The sequence below is a fragment of the Lissotriton vulgaris genome, chromosome 11 (genome assembly GCF_964263255.1).
Source record: "Lissotriton vulgaris chromosome 11, aLisVul1.2, whole genome shotgun sequence".
In the NCBI taxonomy this organism is placed as follows: domain Eukaryota; kingdom Metazoa; phylum Chordata; class Amphibia; order Caudata; family Salamandridae; genus Lissotriton; species Lissotriton vulgaris.
The window spans coordinates 402,678,881-402,698,165 of record NC_141699.1 but is presented as its reverse complement, the minus strand read 5'-3'; the positions used below and the strand labels follow the sequence as shown (position 1 = coordinate 402,698,165).

The window sequence follows — 19,285 nt, the reverse complement described above, 5'->3', positions numbered from 1 at the left end:
AAAGCTCATTATACTGTTCTCTGACTTAGTCAGCCTATGTCCTCTAGCTATGAAGGTTTAAACTAAGGGTCTACCTTCTAATTCTCTATTTTAATCCATACAATCTGTCAGCTATCCCTTCATATGTTCTATATGGAAGAGCAACCCCTTGCCAAAGCTCCATGTTTGAAGCTGCCCATTTGCAGCAGCTACCTGACACTCTATTATTAGAGGATTGTCATCCGAAAAAAGTCTTCGGATATTTCTCAATACATACCTATCCCACAAGCCCAGGTGAAACCAAAAAAGAATCCAGACAAGGAAAATGCTACTTACCCAGTATGCATCTGTTCTTGGTATATAGAGCTGTAGAATCATATGCTTTAGCATAGATCGCCATCTAGTGTTGGGTCTGGATGTTTGCATTTTGTTTTTGTTCGAAGAAGTCTTTGTAGTCACGAGGTAGGTGACTCCTCCCTTCGGTGATAGTGTGCATGGGCATCAGCTCCATCCTTAGATAGTTTTTTTCCGCCATCGGGTTCGGATGTGTATTGCTGCGCTCCGGTTCGATATCGTTTTGGAACTTCTTCGACGCGCAATCCTCTACCGTCGATAACATTGTCTTCGATCGCGGTTCCCCATTCGACGCGCATCGTTTCGACTGACAAAACCTTCGATCGAGATACTTGAGGCGGGCCATTGGGCCTACCCGTGCCAACCGCGCTAGCAGTCGATGGAACGGGCTCCATTTAAACTATGTCCCGGGTGTCGTGCTAAGTTTCCACGCACTGATTTGCACAAGGCCTGCAACCTCTGCTTATCAATGAACACAACTAAAAGGATTCTGAAGTGTGTCAATCGTTCCGATCGAAGAAAACAATTTGTGATCGTCGGGCTCCATGCCACGGGATGCAACACCACAGCGGCTCCGTACTGGACATCTGCGGAGAAGATCCAGATATCCAACATCCAGTCGAAGGAGCTGAGGAAGAAGAGCAAGTCTCCATGTCCGAAGCAGACTCCGACATGGAATAAGAAGAGTACATCACTCCGGGTCAGAGTACCGTGAGTTCTGATCCCCCTGTGCCCAGTCAACATAAAACAAAGGCTCCGGGACCACATTCGCCTCCGGACTCAGGTCGTCACTGACACAAAGTTTCTGATGCCCCGCACACCAGCCCGGCTAAGAAACAAAGAAAAGCTTCCGGCTCGGGGCTCGAGCCGGCCCCATTCTGGGCTGAATCAACACCTTCGGCAACGAAACATAAGTCCAAGCATCTATCGGTCACCACACCACTGGGAACAAAGACACCTTCGACACTTCCAAACCTACAGGTTCGGAGCCGAAATCCTCCACATCTACAGGATCGGAGCCACAATTCTTCACACCTACAGGTTCAGAGCCAAAATCCTCCACACCGAAAGGATCGGAGCCGAAACCTACCAAACATAAAGACTTGCAGGCTAAAACCCCAACACCAAAGGCGCCAGAGCCGAAACTTTTGGCATCAAAACCAGCACACAAAGAAAAGGACACTCCACCCAAAGAGCCTTGGTCCAATGAACCACCTTTGGATCCAAAACAAAAAAGACTTGTTATTAATCCTAAAACAGAACACATTCAGGCCACTCTTCCTAAAAAACAGAAGCTGGACCTCACAGAGGACTGTCCTTTACCTCTTAAGAACAAGCATTGGCATAGCCAATAGGTCTCGCCTTTGGGACCTTATAAGTATGCAGTTATGCAGCAGGTCCCAAAGACGAGACTTATTGGCTATGCCAATGCTTATTTTAATTTTCTTTCAGTGACTCCAAGACACTAAACGCGTATTCTAGCTCTCTCCAGGTGCTGCTTCCCCTTGTCAAACCACCTGTGTGTGTTCCATGTTGCTCACAAGCTTGTGAGCAACATGGAACACACAGGTGGTTTGACAAGGGAAAGCAGCACCTGGAGAGAGCTAGAATTTAGTTTCCGCTAGCTTTCCTTTTTTCATTTATTATTTTCCTCCCCTGGGCCGAGCTTCGAGTACCCCCATTGCTCCCTTGCCCCCATGCACATCCTTTGAATAGCAGTCATTCTGGAGGTCTGTGTGTTCATGGAGAAATACACGCTGATGCTCCAAAGCATTTTAAAAAATAATTGATGAAGCCAATAGCTCAAAAATTTGAGACAGTGAACTCTGCCTATGTTTGTGATGCCAATGTGTGTATGATGCCATTTAACAATGCTTAGAACTTCTTGTTAAAAATAGTGTACTTGAAGGAACATCAGGAAATAGAGCGAAAGGCTGTCAATCAATGAAACAGATAGGAGGAAGCCGTAAACTGAAGTGGAAAGCCTTGCAGCACGCGAAGGAAGGAAAACAAGGGATGTTACACCATCCTCCTTGAGTTATTCAAAACGCTAAGAATGGGGGCAAGGAAACAATGAAAAAGAATGCACTTAATGCAGGCCGGTGGCCCCGTTTTCATGAAGGAATCCGAAGCAGAGAAAGGGGTAGGCAAGGGATGCCTTATCTGTTACCGCTGCTGGGCATGCTAGCGAGCCGGAGACCTGTGGCTAAGGAAACCGTGAGTAAACACCTAATGTATTGCAATTTCTTGGTCAGCACTAATCACAAGAGAGTGAATTAAAGGTATCCGAGCTTGGAAAACTTACTTGGTAGCATACAAAATTATGAATTTCCTCGTCCTTCTGGATGGATATTCAAAATGCCTTGAACACGTCTGAACCTTTTCAAGAAACACAGTAATCAATGAACTACATTTCAAAAATGGTTGTTGAAATGTACTTCATTAAAGGTTTAACCATGTTCGGATCATTTCAACATCAGTCTGTTTATATGAAAATGCTACTTAATATGATATGCAATTAACCTGCCATAGTATGTGAAGCTGTTTGCATGTGCTCCAAAACATGTAATATGGCCAATGGCGCAAATCTTACCCTTTCCTTAATGATCTTTAGTCTCTGTTAAAACAGCCCTGCTGTTTCCCACAGATTTTTTCTATGTAATCTATTCTGAGAGCAGATGTACAGATACCTCATAAGAGTGCATTCAAAAAGCCCGAAGAGGACGTTATTAATTCTTTCATGCGGTGTAAAGCGAGCAATGTTAACGATAAGTCCCTTCTTAGCCAATGAAACTTATTTATGTCAGAAGGAAATGCATTTAAACCTCGAGAACAACCCAGTATTCCATCTTCATGCAACTTTTCTTCATACCACCAGTCCAATTTCCGTTTTTGGAGAGCTTCTTTCTTTGTGTTCCATTGAGCACGATTTTCTCTGTAGCACAGAAAGGCACAATCGCCATGTGCTGAAAATGTATCTGCAAGTTTGCACGGATAGAGACGGTTTCTAGCCTACAAAGGCGTGATCTGATTTCACAGAATGTAAATCTAGTAGAGGTTTGTACTGCACAAAAACAGATCCTTTCTCGCACAATGAGTCTATCTCCATGAAAGGCACTTTGAGAGGAAGGAACTCCTCACTACCGCAACAAGAGCGCGCCTCGTGCTACAAGTGGGAGGGGTGGGGGGAGTGCGAGAGCACACAAAGCGGTTCCCTTGCGGGAGCGAGCCAGGGGCACCATGTGTTTGCAAGTTAATTACAAACATATGGTGTCAAGCTCGCTCCCAAAAGGGAATCGCCAGACGTGCACGCGTTGCCATTGAAGGCAATGGAACGAGTTCACGTTTTTAGGGCAAAAGCTGCATCAATGGCTAAAGGTCTTTTTCCAAGCAGCGCATGCGTGCTGCTAGGCGAGACCTAAAAAGGGCATCGGTACTAACCCTTCTCCCCCTCACATTCCACCTCCTTCTCTTTCTCCTCCTCCTAATCCTAATTTGATTATCTCACCATCAAATTCACCACAACACCCACTTTCTCCTGACACACAGGATGAAGAATATGAGGATGGGGATGAGGATGTAGACCAAGATGTACCACGTGATCAGGACATACCACAAAACACTGACTCTTGGGAAGATTATCATAAGAACCAGATACAGATAATGACCCTGACCTGCATCCCTCTAGACCCTCCTGATGATAACATTGGATACGTTCAGCTTATTAACAGAGCAGTTAATATCACGGGGTAGAACTTTATAAAGAACCTTTAGAAGAGGATTTCCTCTTTGAGACACCCATTCCCAAAGATCAACTCACACTTTACCAATGCTCAAGGGCATGTTAAAGCACACAGGTGAGGTATTCAAAGACCCTGTTAGGGCAAGAATGCTCACGCCCAGAATAGACTTAGTCATACAGCAGGAGTTAAATATGACCTCATGTATCGCAAATAATCTGGTTAAGATTTACTGTTACAGTTTGCATTGTACACCATCAGTGACCCATCACAATTCTTCGCCCTGTTCCTTCAAAGTGTTCCCTTCCCAGTCGACCCTTCCCGGCCGACTGGAGGGTGAGACACATATGTTCTATCTGTGTGCATTCCATTTGCCTCACACTCGGTCCCAAATCCAGGGGCACCCCTTGCTTTCATAGACAACTTTTTATATGATCATACACCAGTTCATGTCCCGTTCCCATTCCCCTTTCGTGTCAGCTCCTCCGCTCCCCATCTCCTGGTGATGTTTTGTTTCGCTATTGTCAGTCCCAAGGTGACCTACAGCTGCTCCATACGATTCAAGTCTGTTGCCTCCCACATATTGAGGTGACTTAGTTTGTGCATAGGATGATGCACTTCCCACATCTGAGACACTACAGTCCTCCAATAGGGCTTGATGGATGAACAGTCCCACAATATATGAAAAAAGTACCTCCTTGCCCACAGAGCCATCCACACCCAGCCTCCTCCTTCCATTCAATTTTTACTAGAGCACCACAGGAAAAATAGGATCTATGAAGTACCCTGAGCTGGATGAGCTTAAGTCGTGATGTCATGGCTACATCCCGTGAGGAGGAAAGCACTTCCTGACAGTCCTCGTCTTGTAAGGTCCCACGGTCTGTCTGCCATAGTTCGCGCACGCGCAGAATGGGGTCATGGAGGTTATTAATTATCTCTTGATATGTCATGGAGATTGCCTTTCGGTCCATATAGTCCGTCAGAAGTCTTTCTTTGAGTTGGGAGGCATCCGGTAGGTCTCCATTCGGTGGGATGACAGCCATAGGGGCATGCCATATTTGTAAGTATCTAAATGTTTCGAAAGTAGACATTTTGTACACTTCTGTAAATCCGCAAATGGAATTATTTCCTCCTAGCCCACAGGGCACCTACTTTCAAGATCCCTATGGCGTCCCATTTATCAAATCCCGAGCAGGAGCTAAGTCTTCCCAACCTCTCTGCCTCCCACGGCGGGCAGCCTGCATCACTTTAGTGTGCCAGCCAAGTCATAGTCACTCGATGCCACATGACAACCGTTTAGGCTGCTGTGCCTGTGAGGTGTTGACACCTAGGGAGGGTGTATAGGGCTCTTCTGTAGCCCTCGGTACCCATGAGCCATCTGATACATTGGTTCGTCATGTGGTCGGTGTGCTCATTGGTTTGTAACTGACAGCTGAGCTGCTCAATCATATGCAAGAATATTGGGTAAAGCAATTCCGCAGTCATACCACCCCCTGGTAACTTTGTGTCATAATGCGCGGGCCGCCAATCCCAAAGCAAAGCCCTAATCTCACCCTCTATCATGTTGAAATATGTGTCTGGGACCTTGAAACATAGACGAAACGTGGCAATGCCATAATTTTGAAGAGAGCCGCATGGCCGAGTAAGGACAGTGATAGTCATCTCCAGTGTTGCACGTCAGTTTGCAAGTCAATGGGCCCTGCAGATTGTGTGTGTCGAAAAGGTCAAGGTCTGCTTTAACAGATTCCTAAGTAAAAAAAAACTTTCATCCTTATCGCCGGCTCTCAGTTTGGTGGGAGAAGTAGAGCAGGACCATGCAATATGAATATCGTTGACTTAGACCAGTTGATGGTATACCCTGAATATTTACCAAAATTAGTGCAAATCTGGAGTTTTTTATTTATGGAGGATTGCGGCGATGCTACATGTAGAAGTAAATGGTCTGCATTGAAGGAGATCCGATCTTCCTACCCTGCAGCCCATCGGAGACCCTGGATTAGTAGGTCCTCTCTTATCCAGGTCGCCAGAGGCTCTAGTACCAGAGCAAATATAAATGGTCACAAGGAGCAGCTAGCTGTGCCGTGTCCCTCGCCTAAGAGAAAACGCCCACGAGGTATGGCGTTTTTCCACTACCTGCAGCAGTGGCTCTGCGTAGAAGAGTTTGATACATGCCAATAACCTCAGGCTAAATCCCATGCGTTCCAGGACTACTAACAAATAGGCTATAGGTAGGGGGGGTTATACCCAGACAAAGTTACGGGGACCTGGGTTGTCAATTGAAGTATGGGAAGGGGTCCCAGTAAGGTGAAAATAATAACCAAAAATGTATAAACAATCAAGTAGACATAGCTTCAGGCCACACTGTTTTATTCACAATGTGGTGATATCTTGTATATATTCCACAAATTCACATTCATTAGTCAATGACTATTTACAGTGCCCCAGAGGTTGGGAGAAGGGAAAGGGGGTGTGGTTGTGTGGGTATTGAGTGAAGGAAAAAGGGTTTTTGGTGACAGTAAAATCGACGAATAAGACTTATTCAACAAAGTTACATATTAATGTACACAAAACCAGACCAATAGGTTCATATGTGTTATTTTACAGACATCATACTCCAAATGTACAGCAAATGAGAACAATGGGGTGTGGAGTTGACAGCAAAGAACAATATGTTGTCGACGTTTCGACCCTCGTACTCGCAGATATAAGTATTAATCTTGCTGTGGGGTCTTCCTCAGGACTGGGGAGTGGGGGACACGTGACCTATTTGGTGTACAAATATACATGTGTTATCGCAATGGGAGAGAATTTCACCATCAATTACTAAAAAGTAGCAAAGCACACCTGCCATTTCATGGGAATGACTGATAGTTAACAGAGAGTTTCCCGCCAAGTGGGATCAACTTATGCAAAAGTTAAGTCGCCTAGAGCGCTAATAGTGCATCCAATTAATGTATTTTTAATTAATCCTAAATCAATATCATGGTAGAGAGAAGGAGCAGTCTGAAAATAGGTCAATCCACATAGGGGCAGACCATCCGCGAAGACATAAGAGCTACTGGCGAATTAAGCACACCTACTAACAATACCGGACTGGTTGTACAGGTCGGGAGTGTTGGAATAATCACATACCTAATTGGTGCTTTTTAAATACTGTAGTTAAATTGAGTCAAAACAGGGGAGGTTGAGACTTACCACATCAGTGGTGAGCACCGGACCCGTTGCGTGGAGGGTTCAGGGTATGTATATACAATGAAGCTGTAATTCAAATGTACAGTTCTTATAGTTCTGAGAGTGCTTAATTTATTAAATAAGAGACTAGCTACATAGTAAAAACTCACCGGGATCTCACTCGGAAGCGCCGTGTATATTGATTTTAAAGGGTCCGATATGGCGTCAATCGGGCGGTAGCTCTAAATAAATGAAGAGCGAAGGCAGGCGTTAAAGACTGATTAAAACGCTGAACAAGTTAGAGCCATGCGCGGAATGGCAAGGGATGAACTTACCCGACAGCCGTCATCAGATAACGTCCGGCGTGGGGTAGCATTCACTAGCGCTGTGGCTGTGTGTTGGTTGAAGGGCTGAGGCAAGGGAAAAGAGGTTACAAAGGCGTTAATAGTCGGGTAGTGGGAGGCGGGCTCGGAGCGTACACTAGGGTTCAGAGGGATGCTGGTGCTTACCGATCGTGGAATGAATCCGGAGCCGATCACTGCTCGCAAATGCAATGGCGAAGCAGAGTTCCGCTTACTCAAATATCACCTTGGCAACAAGTCACATGATTGTGTGACACAGTGAAAAGACTAACTAAGTTGCTAGATAAGATGGGGCCAGGCATTTGGTAAAAATACGAGACGCACTAAATATAGCGACTTCTAAGGATTCCAAATATTTACAAATGCCGTATGGAACAATCACGTTTGAGTGCACATTGTTATTAAAGCTGGGCCGATAAAGGTGCCAAGCAATACGTGTGGATGCAGTTACAAATCAATTTTGATACAATAACGGAGCCAATTCGGGTACATTGTTTTACCGCCTCAATGTCAGTAGACAGGCCAAAACACCTCCCACTGTCACAGGGATTAAACCGGGTTAGTAATGACTATGGTCGCCCGTAGAGCATCACATCTACAGGTCCGCATTGGCTGTTACATGAAAATGCATAGTGGATACTATCTTTAAAGAAACCGGAAAAACTGTCATAACTCTGGGACCCATCAAATTGACATAGTGCTACAATCAATGGCGTACCTCACACACGCGGGTATAGGCCACTTTAGGTCATACTGCGACAGAAATTAACCTTTACATCAATAGTAGTGTATGAAGTGACAGGGTCACAGGGTGAGTGGTTAGGTTGATTACTCATTATAGACTGTCGGAAATCAAACTTGCTGCAACATTGTGGAAAAGGCGTACCTCGCACATGCGGGTAAAGGCCATATACACTCTGTTACTGAACTTAATACAACATTATAATTCTGGCGTATTTCCTATATGTGGGTGAAGGCCGTATGCATTCGCCTTGAACCACCCACCAGGGTAGAGTGGCCAGTTGGGAGAGTGGACTATCATGCCCGTTATTTCATATGTGTGGGTACAGGTCGTAAGTAGTCGCATTGAACCAACCATCAGGGTAGAGTCGCCAGTTGGGAGAATGAACTGTCATGCTCGTTGAGCCCAGATTCAATCGAGTTGAAGGTGAATATCCACTTTAGCTCCCGGGTGTTTAGGATGCTGGAGATATTCCCACCCCGGGGGCCCAGTGTGGCTTTCTCGATGACTACCCATTTTAGGCTTTCTGGTGCATGGCCTGCTGAGGAGAAGTGGTCGACTAGTGGTGCCCCCTGTGTCCTGCATCGGATTCTACTCATATGCTGGAGTATCCTTGCTTTAACTTTCTGTTGGGTCTGGCCAATATAGATCAATTGACACGGGCACAAGATGGCGTAAATAACGTTTTCAGAGTTGCAGTTGGTGTGTGACTTGATAGTGATTTTGTGTTGTCCGTGTGAAAATTCCTTTGTTTGAATTGTGCTGGCACAAGCTTTGCAGCAACCACACATGAAATGGCCCACAATCGGAGGTAGATTCCACAGAGTTGAGATGGTTGGATCCTCCGGTGTTTTTTGAAAGGAGCGTACCACGTGATCTTTGATGCTTCTCGCTTTTTTGAACGCATGTAATGGCAGGTCAATTTGTTGGATATCATCAGAGATAAGTGCCCAATGGCGGTTTATTATCTTTTTTATTTTGTTGCTTGCCGTGTTGAATGTGGTGACACAGACAATTTTTTGTTCGGATAGATCTTTGTCAATTTTTGGGACCAAGAGTTCTTCTCGGGGATAAAACCAAGCTCTTTTCCGTGCGCGCTTAATCAGTTGTTTGGGGTAACCTCTGGATAAGAGTCTCTGTTTGAGTTCTTCAGATTCGATGAAATAGTGGTCTTTATTAGAGCAATTCCGACGGATACGCAAGAATTGCCCGAAGGGCAGGTTGTCTCGGAGGGCACGTGGATGGTGACTCTCGTAGTGCAGAAGTGAATTTCTTTCAGCCGGTTTTCGATACAATGTGGTAAGTAGTTGACCTGAGTTCTCATAAATAGTGAGATCCAAGAAATTGATCCGATGGTTGTCTGATTGGATCGTATTTCATCATTGTTCAAATTGTGTTTTGAAATGTTCACAACCGGACTGTCCAACCCAGGGGGTGCTCCTCCCAAGAGTCTCAGCCGAGGGTGGGTTTCGGACATTGTACCGGTCTCTGAGTTTGTGGTATGTGTTACCATCTGTAAGTTTTGTTGCGGGTGACACGTTCCCCGTGTTGTGGTTCCGGCTGAAAGTGTACCTGCTTCTGAGGTTGGCCACGTCCTCCATTCCAATTGCCGGTGTTGTGTTGAGATCCACGTTGTTGGCCGCGAGGCCAAGTGTTGCCTCTGCCTCGGGGTGGGCGCCATGTGCCCTGGCGTTGCCCTAAAAAAGGGTTGTTTTGGAATTGTTGGTTGTAACCAAAATCAGGATAATTCTGCTGGTAGTTGGGACCCGATTGGTCTTGCTCACCCTCTGAGCTATAGGAAGAATCAGAGAAAGTATAATAGTTGTTGCATCTGCCTCTCGATGTTCCTCGCCCACTTTGCCAGCGCCAAAGAAACTATCACCAACCTTGAGGCCACACTCAAGGATTTTGACTTGACCACTCAAAATCGTAAACTCGAAAAATTGGCACGCGACATTAGACTGTACGATAAGAAGAAAACGTACCCTTATCTACAAGAAGATTATTATCGTCAAGACAATCAGGGAAGATTTACCAACCGTGGGCGAGGAACATCGAGAGGCAGACGCAACAACTATTATACTTTCTCTGATTCTTCCTATAGCTCAGAGGGTGAGCAAGACCAATCGGGTCCCAACTACCAGCAGAATTATCCTGATTTTGGTTACAACCAACAATTCCAAAACAACCCTTTTTTAGGGCAACGCCAGGGCACATGGCGCCCACCCCGAGGCAGAGGCAACACTTGGCCTCGCGGCCAACAACGTGGATCTCAACACAACACCGGCAATTGGAATGGAGGACGTGGCCAACCTCAGAAGCAGGTACACTTTCAGCCGGAACCACAACACGGGGAACGTGTCACCCGCAACAAAACTTACAGATGGTAACACATACCACAAACTCAGAGACCGGTACAATGTCCGAAACCCACCCTCGGCTGAGACTCTTGGGAGGAGCACCCCCTGGGTTGGACAGTCCGGTTGTGAACATTTCAAAACACAATTTGAACAATGATGAAATACGATCCAATCAGACAACCATCGGATCAATTTCTTGGATCTCACTATTTATGAGAACTCAGGTCAACTACTTACCACATTGTATCGAAAACCGGCTGAAAGAAATTCACTTCTGCACTACGAGAGTCACCATCCACGTGCCCTCCGAGACAACCTGCCCTTCGGGCAATTCTTGCGTATCCGTCGGAATTGCTCTAATAAAGACCACTATTTCATCGAATCTGAAGAACTCAAACAGAGACTCTTATCCAGAGGTTACCCCAAACAACTGATTAAGCGCGCACGGAAAAGAGCTTGGTTTTATCCCCGAGAAGAACTCTTGGTCCCAAAAATTGACAAAGATCTATCCGAACAAAAAATTGTCTGTGTCACCACATTCAACACGGCAAGCAACAAAATAAAAAAGATAATAAACCGCCATTGGGCACTTATCTCTGATGATATCCAACAAATTGACCTGCCATTACATGCGTTCAAAAAAGCGAGAAGCATCAAAGATCACGTGGTACGCTCCTTTCAAAAAACACCGGAGGATCCAACCATCTCAACTCTGTGGAATCTACCTCCGATTGTGGGCCATTTCATGTGTGGTTGCTGCAAAGCTTGTGCCAGCACAATTCAAACAAAGGAATTTTCACACGGACAACACAAAATCACTATCAAGTCACACACCAACTGCAACTCTGAAAACGTTATTTACGCCATCTTGTGCCCGTGTCAATTGATCTATATTGGCCAGACCCAACAGAAAGTTAAAGCAAGGATACTCCAGCATATGAGTAGAATCCGATGCAGGACACAGGGGGCACCACTAGTCGACCACTTCTCCTCAGCAGGCCATGCACCAGAAAGCCTAAAATGGGTAGTCATCGAGAAAGCCACACTGGGCCCCCGGGGTGGGAATATCTCCAGCATCCTAAACACCCGGGAGCTAAAGTGGATATTCACCTTCAACTCGATTGAATCTGGGCTCAACGAGCATGACAGTTCATTCTCCCAACTGGCGACTCTACCCTGATGGTTGGTTCAATGCGACTACTTACGACCTGTACCCACACATATGAAATAACGGGCATGATAGTCCACTCTCCCAACTGGCCACTCTACCCTGGTGGGTGGTTCAAGGCGAATGCATACGGCCTTCACCCACATATAGGAAATACGCCAGAATTATAATGTTGTATTAAGTTCAGTAACAGAGTGTATATGGCCTTTACCCGCATGTGCGAGGTACGCCTTTTCCACAATGTTGCAGCAAGTTTGATTTCCGACAGTCTATAATGAGTAATCAACCTAACCACTCACCCTGTGACCCTGTCACTTCATACACTACTATTGATGTAAAGGTTAATTTCTGTCGCAGTATGACCTAAAGTGGCCTATACCCGCGTGTGTGAGGTACGCCATTGATTGTAGCACTATGTCAATTTGATGGGTCCCAGAGTTATGACAGTTTTTCCGGTTTCTTTAAAGATAGTATCCACTATGCATTTTCATGTAACAGCCAATGCGGACCTGTAGATGTGATGCTCTACGGGCGACCATAGTCATTACTAACCCGGTTTAATCCCTGTGACAGTGGGAGGTGTTTTGGCCTGTCTACTGACATTGAGGCGGTAAAACAATGTACCCGAATTGGCTCCGTTATTGTATCAAAATTGATTTGTAACTGCATCCACACGTATTGCTTGGCACCTTTATCGGCCCAGCTTTAATAACAATGTGCACTCAAACGTGATTGTTCCATACGGCATTTGTAAATATTTGGAATCCTTAGAAGTCGCTATATTTAGTGCGTCTCGTATTTTTACCAAATGCCTGGCCCCATCTTATCTAGCAACTTAGTTAGTCTTTTCACTGTGTCACACAATCATGTGACTTGTTGCCAAGGTGATATTTGAGTAAGCGGAACTCTGCTTCGCCATTGCATTTGCGAGCAGTGATCGGCTCCGGATTCATTCCACGATCGGTAAGCACCAGCATCCCTCTGAACCCTAGTGTACGCTCCGAGCCCGCCTCCCACTACCCGACTATTAACGCCTTTGTAACCTCTTTTCCCTTGCCTCAGCCCTTCAACCAACACACAGCCACAGCGCTAGTGAATGCTACCCCACGCCGGACGTTATCTGATCACGGCTGTCGGGTAAGTTCATCCCTTGCCATTCCGCGCATGGCTCTAACTTGTTCAGCGTTTTAATCAGTCTTTAACGCCTGCCTTCGCTCTTCATTTATTTAGAGCTACCGCCCGATTGACGCCATATCGGACCCTTTAAAATCAATATACACGGCGCTTCCGAGTGAGATCTCGGTGAGTTTTTACTATGTAGCTAGTCTCTTATTTAATAAATTAAGCACTCTCAGAACTATAAGAACTGTACATTTGAATTACAGCTTCATTGTATATACATACCCTGAACCCTCCACGCAACGGGTCCGGTGCTCACCACTGATGTGGTAAGTCTCAACCTCCCCTGTTTTGACTCAATTTAACTACAGTATTTAAAAAGCACCAATTAGGTATGTGATTATTCAACACTCCCGACCTGTACAACCAGTCCGGTATTGTTAGTAGGTGTGCTTAATTCACCAGTAGCTCTCATGTCTTAGCGGATGGTCTGCCCCTATGTGGATTGACCTATTTTCAGACTGCTCCTTCTCTCTACCATGATATTGATTTAGGATTAATTAAAAATACATTAATTGGATGCACTATTAGCGCTCTAGGCGACTTAACTTTTGCATAAGTTGATCCCACTTGGCGGGAAACTCTCTGTTAACTATCAGTCATTCCCATGAAATGGCAGGTGTGCTTTGCTATTTTGAGTAATTGATGGTGAAATTCTCTCCCATTGCGATAACACATGTATATTTGTACACCAAATAGGTCACGTGTCCCCCACTCCCCAGTCCTGAGGAAGACCCCACAGCAAGATTAATACTTATATCTGCGAGTACGAGGGTCGAAACGTCGACAACATATTGTTCTTTGCTGTCAACTCCACACCCCATTGTTCTCATTTGCTGTACATTTGGAGTATGATGTCTGTAAAATAACACATATGAACCTATTGGTCTGGTTTTGTGTACATTAATATGTAACTTTGTTGAATAAGTCTTATTCGTCGATTTTACTGTCACCAAAAACCCTTTTTCCTTCACTCAATACCCACACAACCACACCCCCTTTCCCTTCTCCCAACCTCTGGGGCACTGTAAATAGTCATTGACTAATGAATGTGAATTTGTGGAATATATACAAGATATCACCACATTGTGAATAAAACAGTGTGGCCTGAAGCTATGTCTACTTGATTGTTTATACATTTTTGGTTATTATTTTCACCTTACTGGGACCCCTTCCCATACTTCTACTAACAAATAGGGCCTTGCAATGGTGTTGAAGACCATACCGGTGTTTAGGGACAGTATTACTGCATCCTGCTTGAACATGTCCATTCTCCCTAATACTCTATGGAGGTGACGCAGGTTGGTCAGGGTGGACCAATTTGGTGACAAACTGCAGCAGACGGCTCGCCAGTAGTTTTGCCAGGATTTTCCCCTCAGCATTGAGTAGGGAGAAGAGACGGTAAGAGCTACAGTTCTCCTCCGGCTTACCCATCTTATGTATTACCACTATAGATGATACCCATTGATCTTCTGGCAATACATACCTCTTTGCAGGCTTTCGAGATACATCTGACACAGATGTGGTTTGTTTTGGGTGGCTGAGTTTAAAGAATTCTATCAGGAGGCCGTTTGGCCCCATCACCTTCCCAGATTGATTACTATGGATTGCGAACATTATTTCGTCTTCAGTGGGCTCTGTCTCCAGTGTTAGTCGATCGTCTGAAGAAAGGGTCAGGACCAGCAGGTCTGCCAACATGTCACTTGATTCGTCAGCCGTGGCCGGAGGCATTGGAGAGTACAGTTGTTCAAAATGAGATGCGAAGGTCTCCGCATTCGCCTGCGGGTCTCTCCTTAGTTCTTCAATATCGGTCTTTAATGTGGTGACCCAGCGTTCCGCCCTTATCAAGCCAGGCCAGTAGTTTCCCTGCCCTGTCCCCCCGTTTGTATATCTTGTGTTGGGTCACTAAGTGTTTGACCGCCTCTGTGACTAAGTTATTATACTCTTGGCGTTTTATGTTTAGGGCGTGTTTGGCTGAGCTGTTGTGAATGCGTACCAAACTTCATTCCCAGTCCAATATATCCCTCTCCAGTTCTGTCCTTTTTTCTTTTTTATGACTCGCCATAAGCAAAATTGTCTGGCCCTTGAGTACAGTTTTGAAAGCTTCCCAGAGTGTCTGCGGGAAGGTGACTCACCCAACATTTTCGTTAAAATAATAATCAGTGGACTGAATGAGGCCTGTTCTAATATGTGGGACCTTCCTTTGCTCCTCTCCACAATCTTTCGAAAGCCCTCTGGATAGCCGATCACTGGTCCAGGCCTGTGCACTGCCCTTCGTCTCCTCCATTGGTGCTTCATGTCTCCTTTGCCATGCCTGGGTTTCGTCGATGTGGAGGTGTGGAGCATAACGCCGCTAGCAGCCGTATATCAGCACCACCCACTGGGTGTGAGCACAGCCACCCCCGTGGCCAGGCCCCGTTCTGTAGACAGCCTGGCCCATGTAGGTGCAGTTCTGGGTTTCCCAACTCGGGTCCGCAGAGGTCGCCAGATGTGGAGGGGCACTATGTCAGAACCATGTAGTCAGATTGTGTGCTGGGGTTTTTGGGAGTTGCGGGTGCAGGTTGCAGGAGCCGCGCTAGTGTGCAGCCATTTTCCTCTGTAGTTGGCCACGCCCGACGCACTTTGTTTTGTTAAATTTATTTTGCATGGTTTAATCTGTTTTGTACTGATTTGTGGTTTTTTCAGTCTGGTTTGAGCATATGCCTTTTGTGTTTGTATCTATTTTGTGTTTTCTTTGACATTTTTGCCTGATAAGCTTTTATTCACCAATGTTGCCCCTTTTCTTATAGACATTGGAGGGGATTACTGGCGCATCCTGAACCCTGGTGAATACCGTGTTACAGCTCGGGCAGAAGACTATACACCCAGTTCCAAGACATGTACTGTGGGTTACGAAATTGGTGCCACACAATGTAATTTCATTCTCTCACGTTCCAATTGGAAACGGATTCGCGAGATCATGGCACTCAATGGCAATAGGCCAATACGGCTGATCCCTAGGAGACCTGCAAGTGGGACCTTGACTCGGGAACAGATACTGCGACGTAGGCAGTGGCGGGAGCGGATGATGAGGCGTAAACTGAATACAAGCAGCACCACCATGGTACCATCAACTATTCCCACAACTACATCCACCACCACCACCACCACCATGGCACCGCCAGTGCACAGCACTGAACCACCCACGGATGAGGCATTTGTGACCTGGGAGACTGAGACTGAGGTATACACAGAAATAGTCACTGAGCTTGTTGAGGAAGAAGTAGAGTACTGGGACAGCGTGAGCAGCACTGCCCCACCACTGACTACAGCCGAAACCTATACCATAAACTTTGGAGACTTCTAAAGCGCCTTCTATCCGCACCAAAACTGGTGCTGTTTTTTCACAGGTGGCTAGAAACTACATCAGCGTCTCTGTCATAGAGCAGGCCCAGCACACTGTCTTCTTATAAGTCAAGGGTTGTGGAGAGGACAGTGGTTCTTTTTTCCAACATCTGCATGGCAATTTGAAATCATAGCCATTCCTCAGTGAGATGGGAAAGGGCAGCCCCATGCATCTATCCTACTAGTGTTTCCAGGGAACTCCACAAATTCCACTCAGTTTAATGATCAGGTTACAGACATATTGTTATGAATGCTTTCACTGGCAATGGAGGTTGACCCAAGTGAGCAACGAGAGTCCTAGAATGTCTCCCATCTTTTGGTCTCCTTCTTGTAATTCATGCTCTCAGTATTCTGAGACCATCCCCTTCATTTCCAGGTATTCTGCTTGGAGTTTGGTTCTTGGAGTGTATGATATACTGGTGCTTTGGAGCAATCAAGGCGGCGCAGGGGAAGTTTTCATACACAGGATGCCAGTGCACTATCTGGCCTCTACCAGTGAATGCCTGATTTCCGCCTACAATTAGACATAATTCCAGACTGTTAGTGCATCATTTTGCAGAAATTCTAGGGCATTAAACTACTTGATGTAATTGGCCTGTGGAATGAAATTCTCTAAAAGTCTTTGATGTCAACAGGTGTTATGTTTACTTTCCAAATCAGGTAGGGCTGGAGCTTGTTGCAATAGGTCTAACAACCATGGAACGAGGTAGAAAAGATGTATACGTTAGCCCCTCCTCTGCAAGAGTAGATTTTTCATGTGTTTGTAGCGAAGAGTACACCAGTAGTAATGAAAGGAACATTTTGAGCCTTTAGAGTAGTCTTTTGGGAGTGGTGCGCATGTCCCTCTTATGCTTAAACCAAAGTCCAGGGATGGTCCAAGCATTAAAGCCATGGCAGTAATTCTGTAATGGAGCAAGTTATCGTGCATTTTAAATGACTTGCATTCTAGCTGTTCCAAGTCCTGTATAGTGCCTTTCAATTGACTCACTAGTGCATCCACGTTTTTGCTTCCTGATAGTTTGAATGATTATGTAAAGGTCTCTGGCCTGTATGAATTTTAGACAAATGACATACCTGTGCAAACTGTAGAAATGTGCAATTTAATTTTCACTCCAGCAGAATTGTTGTATTTTCTGAAGCTGGCGAATAATTACAAGGTCTAACATTTGTGTAATTTAAAACTAAGGGTTTTACACCCATCGTTGTTTCTCCTCGAATATGTTTGATTATATTCCCCTATTTCTTTTGTCTTCCCCTTCTGCCTCCTACTTTTCCATCACCCTTTCAATGCTCCCTTTCTTCTCGTCTCTTCTACAACCTACCTCTTTTGTTCTATCACTTTCTCACAGTCTGTTGGGATCCCTCCGCGGTCTTAATATCTTGTTACTGCCTTAACCCTCTCTTTGTCTTACAATTTACACCTATTCACCTCACTGCCTTTGTGCCATCTATAGCTCTTTTTTCCAATCCATTTAACCTCCCTTAATGTTTCACTGCTTCACCTCCTAACTCACTTTCACCCTCTTACCTTTTCTCTCCCCTTCCTCTTACTCTTTCTGCCCCATACCCCTCCTTTCTTTTCTATTTCGCTGTAATTGCACCTTTACTCTCTGCTATATTCTTCCCCCTCTTTTTCTATACACCACCATTGTTCCTGTTGTACGTCTCCATTTCTTGATAATTTTACAGAGTTAAAAAAAAATCTTCACAGTACTTTGCAGTTTTTCGCAAATTTAGTGAGCAAACCTATTTTGGACATTCTGTTGCATTGAGGGAGACAACTTCACATAGCTGCCACCTGAGACAAATCCTTGCCCTTTCTATGTCTCAAGAGAATGCTAATACAGCTGGCTGCTGGTAGGTCAGCAAAGTGCAGCCCCATCCTCTCCCAGCTCTAGGCTTTGATAATGTCCTCTTTCTAATGTGTCGCTCCAATTCAACATGTGACCACCACTGTGTACCTGAAACTGCAATAAAAAGTATTAAAAAAAGTAGATGTCTTTTTATTGACGAATGTGGGAGGATATTGCTGAATTTCCTTCAAAAGCACACCAAAAGTTTAGTTTGATATATGAATATACAACAAAAAGACAATTACAGGACGGGTTCATGAGTATTGCTATGAGGCTAACTACTTCTGTGATTCATTAGAACAGTCTGGAAAGGTGAGACCGCAGTCCTCTTTTGGGGTCATAGGATTAAGATCAGTGTCTATAATAAACTTAAGGATACGCAGTGAAGGTGGTTAAATGCATTAAGATCCAGAAACTGAATAATTTTGTTACATTCAGAATCAAAATATACTTTAGAGAAGCACATTTCTGAATTCAGAATTAATGAACAGAAATGCAAAATGTATGCTCATTTCCATTTCAACCTCAATTTCCACAAAAGAAAAAAGAAACTGTAAACAAACTTTGCCAAGTTGACACCTTGTAATTAACATATTGAAGTAATGTGAGATAATGTGTCACCCTTTGACATACGGGGAGTTTTGAGTCTTTTTTTCATCCATCAGTAGAAACAATTTTGTTTACCAAAACCTTCCTTGAAACTCACCATCATTATTATGAAATCTCCCCATTTCTCTCCAAACAATATAGAGATATCATACTACATAAACTGCAAATCTTCCCAAAATTTAGCATACAATTTATTCCCAATTTGTTGGGCAATGTTTTCAATAATCATTTGAAAACCTCTGCAATATCAAGCCTCCCACAAATCCTCATGATATTCACCACATAATCACCCTGTAATATTCCTAAAAAAATAATAGTGATCATTCCAAAAGACTATTTCAATATTTCATGAATTCATGTTGCAATTTCTTTTGAAATTATCAT

At 44.7% G+C, this 19,285-nt stretch overlaps 1 protein-coding gene across 2 annotated transcripts in view; it reads left to right on the top strand.

Moving 5' to 3' along the window:
• The window catches only part of AEBP1 (AE binding protein 1), a 243,616-nt gene extending 225,186 nt beyond the window's left edge, over nt 1-18,430 (top strand). For both annotated transcript variants that reach the window (XM_086943442.1, XM_086943443.1), the window contains one exon: nt 15,845-18,430. In XM_086943442.1, coding sequence (XP_086799568.1) covers nt 15,845-16,401 — 557 coding nt within the window. In that variant the 3' untranslated portion in view covers nt 16,402-18,430. The remainder of the gene's footprint in view (nt 1-15,844) is intronic.
• Nucleotides 18,431-19,285: the final 855 nt, after the last annotated feature.